Consider the following 8,723-nt stretch of genomic DNA (forward strand, 5'->3'; position numbering starts at 1 on the left):
GCTGCTCCAGGGGGCCTGGCATGGGCACCTCCTCTGCATGGCCAGGCCTGTCCCTGCAGAGAGAAGCAGCTGCCCACACTTAGACTTGGAGCCGCTGCCCTGTTGAGAACGCAGCCTGGGTGTCACTATTTTTTAGCGTTTTTCCAGGGATTGTCCCTCCGCCCTGCTCCTGGTGGACTGTGACAGAGCATGGCAGTGGTCAGGGCCAGCTAGAATCGAGTCAAGTGTAGAAACCTTTGGTCTTGATGATTAAAGGCATCAGGCAGATGAGAGACGGGTGAGGCTTTGCCGGGCCACTCGTACAACCGCTTCCCACTGCGCTGCCGGGCTCAGCAGTTACAGTGGGAATAAAGGAAGGAGAGAAATGCGGGGTGGGGCAAAAGGAGGTTTGCAGTATGAGTGTGAGAAACAGTTTATTCTTGTGTTATTACTTCCTCATTGTTATTTACTTATATGACAGCGGTAAGCAGTGTACATCGCAAATGCAACAAAACAGCGACAGGCAAGGTCTCCAGGCGAGGCGTTTATTAGAAATGTCTGGCCCTTGCAGGCCGAAGCCCCACCCCCAGCTAAAGGAGAGCATCATCTCCTGAAAGAAACTATGCCACTTGCCTTGCAAAGACCATACCTGAGTCAGAGGCCTCGCGAGATGACGCCTGTTAACCTCTGCACGCACACACACACGCACACGCACACACCCGCTTCCCTCACTGCCTCCAGGAGATACGGTTCCTGCTGTGGGAAGAACTAGGTTACTCATCAAAATAATGGCAAAACCTGGCTTGGCATGTGCCAGGGGATTAGAAGGGGAGCGGGTCCTGGGGGTGTTGGGCCAGCGCCATGTCTGGAAAGGGGGTCAGTGTCCCCACAAAGAGGTCTGAAGTTGTTCCTAATTCGCTGCTGGTAGCCCCCTGACACCTGGGCCTGGCAGTCACGTAGAGCCACAGAAAAGGCAACAACTCTTCTTAAACTTGTGAGAGAAGTGAGGTCACAGGGCAAACCTCTGCTCCCCAAATTGGAGAGACCAACAGGCAAATCAGAGACTCACACTGGGGCTGAACCCTCTAGGGCCAGAACCAGGAGGGGAAACCTGCGCCACCCCGTGAGCTGCTGGAGGCTCAGCGCGCAGCTCCAGGAGTTCTAAGCTCCAGGGGAGCCTGGGCATCGGGCCCACATTTCTGTGTGTTTATCTCCAGGAGCTCCACCTGGTCCCCACAGTGAATTTTGGAGAAATACTCCCCTCGTGCAGGAGGAGGGACAAAGGGGCCATTTTGAAATACATCAGAGCACTTTCGTTTTTAACACGGTCCCTTCAGGAGATGCTTTAACCGGAGCCTCGTCCCGGACCTGGCTGCCCTGGAGGAAGGGCAATGTCCCACCCAAGGGCCGGAGGTGGGCAGCAGGGCGATGGGACTGAGAAGCAGTGAAGTTCACTACCAGAGGCCCTCATCGCAAGGCCAGGGACAGAGCAGAGGCAATCCTTGTTGAATGAAGGGCTGACCACCAGGCCAACGAGGCCTGGAACAGAGGACTTCCCTCAGCAGGGTCACGAGGCCAAGGCTGCAGGCCCTGTGTGTGGTTTTGACTCAGGCTGAGACCGCCCTTGCAATGCTCTTGGAGATTCGCACCCTGGACACTTACCTGTGAGGAGAGCGTGGGAAGTTCTGTGCCTCCCTGGCGGGCGGTCGCAGCTCTCTGACTTGGGCCAGTGGAGCTGAGAGGAAACATCTGTGCAGGCGGGAGTGGGGGTGGGGGTAGGGGTGATGTTGGGCCAGAAGTTTTCCTGCTGTTTGGGCTGACATGGGTGGGGTAGCCAGAGAGTGTTTTCTATAACTCAGACTTCCAACAGTTTGGAGGAAAAAAACAACAGGAACTTGAAAACTAAAATGGGCCTTTTAGAGCTCTCCTGATTTTTCTGCCTCTGAGCTTTGTTAGGAGGATCATTCTTGGCGGGGGGCAGGGGGGGAGTGGGTATAAAAAGGCTGGGGAGGGGGGATGCGTTAGTGCAGGGACATTTCCTTGAGGGTGGGGTCCTCATGAACGTTAGCCGCAGGTCACCTGGCTGCAGCTGCCCCTGCTTGCCGCCCTCGCTGGCAGAGGCCTGGGCGATGGTGCCGGTACAAGCGATCCCTCACGCTGGGAGGATGAGACCCACAGACTCTCCGGGGTTGTTGGCGAATCCATAGCAGGCGGCCACTGCGAGCTGCCATTTTGATGCTCAGACCCCTGACTTTAGCCCTTGGACCCAAATCCAAGCTGGTTCTGTGTCATACCGGCATGTTCCCCTCTGCCTTAAGCACTTCTTCCTAACGAACATCCCTAACATCCACTGTTCTGGAACCGCCCTGCTTAGTTTAAATACTGGTGCTGCTTCCAACATCTGAGCAGCGTGGGTAAGTCCTTTAACCTCCCTGAGCCTCAGTTTCTGCAACTGTAAAATGGGGAGATGACAGGACTTCCCTCATGTTGCTGTTGGGAAGCCTCTCTGAGCTAATTCCAGGGAAGGGCGTGTCTCCACACCTGCCCTGGGTGTGAGCTGCGAACACTATCATGTGTTTTTCAGAATCCTAGAAAATATTTCAGAAGGCAGGGCCAGGACGCTGGGGGCTGTTCCCTGGGAGGCGAGGCTCTGCAGCTCCCAGCCTCCCCCTCTGCAGGCGTTGTGTTTTGTTTTGCTTGGGTGCGCCCGCCGCCAAGTCTGGGAGGGTTTCCTGGACGGAGGTCCTCGCGGCAGCTGCTGAAGCCGTGCAGCCTGGTCACAGCGCCACTGCTCTCCGACCCGGGCGCACTGCAGGCGGCAGCAGCATGGAGCTTTGGGGGGCCTACCTGCTCCTCTGCCTCTTCTCCCTCCTGACCCAGGTCACGGCCGAGCCACCGTCCCCCAAGGTCAAGAAGGCTGCAAATGCCAAGAAAGGTAAGGAGGGGGACAGGGCACCTCCCCATCTTCCAGGGAGCTGGTCGCCCTCTCCTTCGCTGGGTCCTGGGGCTCATTTTCCTTCTGGAAGAGTCCGGAGAGCATTAGCAAAGTCCCCCTGGGGCCTGGGAGTGTTCTCCGTAGCAGGGGCGGCTGCCAGAAAGAACTGACTCTCACAGTCTGAAAGAACCTTCCAGATCATCAGAACTGACATCCACTCCTCTCCCCCTCGATGTTTTAAAGAAGTCAAACCTTTTGCTCAGCCGTCTGAAGGTGCTCAACCCTCACCGGAGAGAGCCAATGGCTCTGCTTTGCAAGGTCCGAACCTCAGGTTTCTCAGCTGTAAAGTGGGGGGTCCTGGCCTTTCCCCAAAGGTTGTCATGAGGATCTGATGATACAAAACTTAAAAAGTGCCTGGCACATAGGATATACTTGATGCAGAAGGGGGGCAGGAATAAGTTAATTCTTGGTTCCACAGCATATCCCAGCCTTGAAACTCAAACTAGGACACCGGAAGCAGCTTTTTCTCCCTCTGTGCCCCTGGGGTTTGGGGTGTCCTTGGGTCACCTTGGCTGCGGCACGGCCTGCCCTGGGAGCCTTGCCCGCAGTGAAGTCACCTCGAGCTGTGTTGAGACAACACCAGTGAAGCGCCATGGCAATGGACGGGGCTGTCACCCCCACAGGGCTCAGGCGGGGCGAGTTCCAGGCGCACCAGGTCCAGGTCCGAGCGCAGAAACACGAGAGCGCAGGGAGGGGCGCGTGGGCGCCCTCAGGCCCCCTCGGAGCCGCCTCTGGCCGTGGATAGTGGAGTGTGTACATAAAGGTACATCAGGATCAGAGACCCACGGGGGTGACAAAGAACAGGCCGAGCTGATGGAAAATAATTCCAAGGTTCTGTTTATAAAGCGAGCAAAGAAAAGTTCAAAACGGAATGGATAGTGTGCTGGCCTTTGTTTTGAAAAGGTAATTTACAGGAAAAATCCTATTTACTTGTGCAGGTGTAGAATTTTTCTGGAAGCCTTTATTAGAGTTAGTAACAGTGATTACCTCTGGGGAGAAAAGCCGGTCAGCCAGAGGCGAGGCTCGCAGGGAGGCTCAGGCAGCGGGAACTCCAGGGGCCACGTGGCCACATCTGGGCCAGGAGCTCAGGTCGCAGGATGGCCTCACAGGGGTCACAGGTCCTTAGCACAGAAGCTGGAGGACATCCATTCCAATCGCACATCAGGAATCTGAGCCTCAGAGACAGAGCGTTGGGGCGAGGCCCTGCTGACTCCTCACCCCGAGCTGTAGGGACCCCCTCCTCCCACACCTTCCTCGGGTGGAGCACTGTAGCACCTCCTCCTTGGCCAGTCCCTGGAGGCTGCCTTGCACACACAGATTATAGAACGGCACCCGCCCCGTCTGTGGTCTGACCCAGCACAGCCAAGGGCAAGGCTTAGGCCTGGATTCACGGCCCTGGGTGCCCCCTTAGCTGAGTGCCCTCCTGTAGTGCCCAACTTGTGCCACCTCACGTGGCACCCCGTGCCGGTGCGCCACGTGACGGGGACAGAGCTGCTGCGGACTGGCTGAGGCAGAGGCCCGGGGGAGGCACACACAACCCCGCCAGTCTACTTTCCCAGCCCACACCCGCCCTTGTTGGCCTTGCTCATCTGGGCGTCACTTTCCTCATATCTGATAAGTTGCAGCACGAATTTCTGTACACACAAGTGTGGTTTTGCTTGCATTTGTTTCCTGCCATTCCCCTGCCAAGACATCTTATGGATGGACAGAGGCTCTGACCTCACCTCTCATGACTGTGGACTTCATGCAGGCCCAGCCAAATGGACCATGGAAGCCCTTTCCTCCCCTCCCCGCCCCCCCCCCCCCCCCCCCCAGAACTGAGCACAGCTTTCTTAAAGTCCCTGGGATTTCAGGAAGACGGGTCCACCCACACAGCTCTCAACTTGCACACACGTAGAAAGACCTCTCGCTCACCAGCTCCCTGCAGGGCCTGGGGCTCACGATAGGAGTCTGTGCTGTCAGAGGCGGGCAAGGTCAAGCTCGGAGCCCTGTGGCCTGGGTTCAGGCCAGCCCTGCCAGCTGCTGGCCCTGCGATCTTGGGCGAGCTGCTTCCGTCTGGCCTCAGTTTGCCGTCGGTGAAGCGGTGGTGTAGAAACATTGCAGCTCACAGGGCTGATTGCAAGCCCAGCACTGTTCACAAGCTTTATTTCTCGTCGTCTCCAGTTTTCTGCGGAGTCCTCTCAGGTGGGGCTGCTACTTCCCACTTTACAGATGAGGAAACTGAATTCAGAGAGGCCGAGCGCTGAATTCATGCTCCAGGTCACGGGCATCCGTGTGACCTCCGAGGCCACGCGCACCCTTACCTGTGCCCCCACACTCGGTCCCGGGCTGGATCTGGGTCTTATTCCTCTTGCCTGGAGAGGGGGACCTGGGAGGTCTCAAGGGCCCCGGCCCTGCTTCCTGTGCTCCGTTCTCTTCGGAGCTGGAAGGGTGGCTGGATGGTTGGTGGCCACGGAAGACTCTGCCTGCACCCCCAGCCCAGCCCCTGCCAATCCCAACACCACAGGAACCCCAGCAATGCCCCTGAGCAAATGCCCCACCTCAGCAAGAGCAAGTGACAGGTCCCCCTGGCAGAGGCAAATCCTGAGCGAATACTTACACTGTCACCAGCAGACAGAGAGACAAAGCATACACCAAGAGGTCAAGGTCGAGGGGAGTCCTTTCCCCTTGTCCCTGATGGTTGATAGATGGGGTCCCCTCCCCTCCCTCTGCTCTGCCGATCCCTCCTGCCTTCCTCCCATGTTCACCATCACCTCCGTGTCCTCCTGACTTCATCCTAGACGTTGTGAGCCCGAAGATGCTTGAGGAGCTCAAGAGCCAGCTGGAGATCCTGGCGCAGGAGGTGGCCCTGCTGAAGGAGCAACAGGCCCTGCAGACGGGTGAGTGTGTGGCGGCCTTTCTGGGCAGCAGTGAGCGGAGAGAAGGGCTCAGGCGGGCAGGCAGCAGTGCGCCCGAGGCCTCTGGCCAGCACCCCGCTGGCTCCACTGGGCCAGCCCCATAGGCCAGGGCATCCGGTACTCGGAGGCCCCCTGGTATGTGGGAGTGGGAATGTCCCAAAGGACAAAAGCTCTCCCACAGCATCCATCATCACCCACTGGAAGCGGGACCCCTGCAGCGCTCTGTGGAGCAGAGGGGGCACCACCCTAACTATTCCTGGGAGACCCTCACTCAGCCAGGCTCTGCAGCCGTAGGGGGCGTCGGCTTCACCCCCTGTGTGTCAGCAGCTTTGCTGACACTGTCACTTTTTTTTTTTTTTTTTAATGTTTTTATTGATTTCGGAGAGGGAAGAGAAAGATAGAAACATCAATGATCAGAATCGTTGATTGGCTGCCTCCTACATGCCCCACACTGGAGATTGAGCCTGCAACCCGGGCCTGTGCCCTGACTGGGAACTGAACCAGTGACCTCCTGGTTCATAGGTTGACACTCAACCACTGAGCCACACCGGCCGGGCCATCGACTCATTCTTCACAGAAAACCCATGCAGTGGGCCTATTGTTATAACCCCGCCTCCATTTTCTACCCAGCAGCCAAGTCCCCTCCCCTGCTGCCTCCTCAGAAACCTCCAAATCCTTTGCACTGGGCAGTTTTCACACATCCTCTCCCTCTCAGATCTCTTCTTTCAGCATCCACACTGCCATCCTTCTGTCCCTCTGCCACAGGGCCTTTGCACATGCTGTTCTGGTGGCCTGAACTGCTCCACCAAGAGCCACGTAATAAATACCTCCAGCATCACCATCTCAAAGTCTCTAATCCCTCTTCTCAATCAGGCCCCTCAGTTAAAAGCTCTCACAGAATGTTCTTTCTTTTATCTCATTTATGGCCATTTGTCATGTTATATTCATGTGTTGATTTATGTCTGCCTCTCCCACTATGCTATGAGCCCCAGGAACACAGCAGCCAAGTTTGCTTCTGGTTGCCCTTGTCTCTCCCGCCACCCTGCCCAGCACAGCGCCTGCCACATATCAACACTCCATAAATCTCTGTTCAGGGAGGACACACACAGGACTCTGGCTAACGTGCTTAACCTGGCCGGTGGGGGAAAGGGACTCTAGGAAGGAAATGGCTACCATGTTTTAGCTTCAAGTAATAGAAAACCTAAGAGTAGCTTAGACAACAAGAGAATCTGGAAGTAGCTCATTTCTGCATTAGAGACAGACAAGGAGCGGGGAGTGGGAAGGGGTGCTGGCTGGATCAGCCACAGTGTCTGCATGAGCACAGTGCCACTCTGGACCTCAGTTTCCTGATCTGTAGAGTGGACGGGGTGGGGATAGAGGGGCAGGAAAGCTCCAGGGTCTCTCTCATGTCTAAGCTTTGTGCTTGTGCCAAGTCCTGATAACGCAGGTGCCACCTTCCCCTGAGGCGAGGGCATGTGGTGGGGACCTCCCTGCACAAAGTCCATGGCATATGGAGATCCCAAGAGCCCCTCTTCTCAGCTGAGTCCCAGGAGGTCACGGTCTCTGGGCCTCCTTGGGGACCTTCTCCCTCTCATCGTCCTTTCCACCACCACCACCTGCAGATCACCTTGTCTGTAGCCCACCCAAAGCAGACCGGAGCTCTGTTGACCTAGCCAGCGTTGAGGGGTTAGGGGAGCAACCCTCCTCCTGGCATCTGCCCCTTTTCTCCCCCAATCAGCAACCACATGTGAGGTCCCCATCCAGCGAGCCTCTGCCAGACACAGGGAGGCAGAGGTGACCTTGCCATGGCCCCGTTCCCAGAAGCCTCCATACATTCATGCAGTGACTCCCTGGAACCCTGAAAGGAGGAGGAGGGAGATACAGAGGGGCTGCCAGCAGAGGGCGCGGCAGGAGCAAGCCCAGCACTGTGCTCAGGCTTTGTCTTAGTCTAGTTTTCTGCCTGAATCCAGGGGGTCACGACCAGGGCACAGCAACAGAATATTGGCAGTGACGGTCAGTGGGCGCTTTGGCTCGGGGACCGGGGACCTGGGTGACGGCCCTCTCTCCCCTCCCAGTCTGCCTGAAGGGCACCAAGGTGCACATGAAGTGCTTTCTGGCCTTCGCCCAGGCCAAGACCTTCCACGAGGCGAGCGAGGACTGCATCTCGCGCGGGGGCACGCTGGGCACCCCGCAGACGGGCTCCGAGAACGACGCGATGTTCGAGTACCTGCGGCAGAGCGTGGGCAGCGAGGCCGAGATCTGGCTGGGCCTCAACGACATGGCCGCGGAGGGCGACTGGGTGGACATGACCGGCGGCCACATCGCCTACAAGAACTGGGAGACGGAGATCACGGCGCAGCCTGACGGTGGCAAGGCCGAGAACTGCGCCGCCCTGGCCGGCGCGGCCAACGGCAAGTGGTTCGACAAGCGATGCCGCGACAAGCTGCCCTACATCTGCCAGTTCGCCATCGTGTAGCCTGGGGTCCCCCGAGGAGGAGGGGGGCAGGGTCGTGGGGGCCACCGGGGGCTGTGGGGGCCTTCCAGCCTCGGACCCCTGCTCGCAGATGCCCTGCAGTGCTTGGAGCCCCCTTTTGCAAATAAAGTCGGTGCAGCTTTTGGAGACTGGCTGCGTCCGGGCGGGGTGCGGGGTGCGGGGTGCTGGGGCGTGTGAAGGCGGCTGGACACGCGCGTTTCACACCGCGAGTGGATTCCGGAGAGGAGAGCTTCAGGGAGGGAGGAGGAAGACAACCCTGACGGCTGCTGCCTTTTTAAAAAATAACTTTTATTTTTCATACCATTTCCTGCATACAGAAAAGATGCAACAATTCCTGTGTGCCCTTCAATTCGATTCT

General features: G+C 57.6%; 1 protein-coding gene across 1 annotated transcript; it reads left to right on the plus strand.

The window, feature by feature from the left end:
• Positions 1 to 2,604: 2,604 nt before the first annotated feature.
• Positions 2,605 to 8,493, plus strand: CLEC3B (C-type lectin domain family 3 member B). The gene is made up of 3 exons (XM_008154358.3): positions 2,605 to 2,914; positions 5,755 to 5,853; positions 7,947 to 8,493. The coding sequence occupies exons 1-3, from the start codon at positions 2,806 to 2,808 to the stop codon at positions 8,345 to 8,347; spliced, it is 609 nt and encodes a 202-aa protein (XP_008152580.2). The 5' UTR covers positions 2,605 to 2,805; the 3' UTR covers positions 8,348 to 8,493.
• Positions 8,494 to 8,723: the final 230 nt, after the last annotated feature.

Source organism: Eptesicus fuscus, chromosome 18 (assembly GCF_027574615.1).
Source record: "Eptesicus fuscus isolate TK198812 chromosome 18, DD_ASM_mEF_20220401, whole genome shotgun sequence".
Classification (NCBI taxonomy): domain Eukaryota; kingdom Metazoa; phylum Chordata; class Mammalia; order Chiroptera; family Vespertilionidae; genus Eptesicus; species Eptesicus fuscus.

What these genes read in the sequence shown, in the direction of transcription:
- CLEC3B (XM_008154358.3), top strand. Translation starts at nt 2,806, where the DNA reads ATGGAGCTTTGGGGGGCCTACCTGCTCCTCTGCCTCTTCTCCCTCCTG. An exon ending in GGCTGCAAATGCCAAGAAAG is followed by an intron (nt 2,915 to 5,754) that starts GTAAGGAGGGGG and finishes ACTTCATCCTAG; the next exon opens with ACGTTGTGAGCCCGAAGATG. An exon ending in GCAACAGGCCCTGCAGACGG is followed by an intron (nt 5,854 to 7,946) that starts GTGAGTGTGTGG and finishes CTCCCCTCCCAG; the next exon opens with TCTGCCTGAAGGGCACCAAG.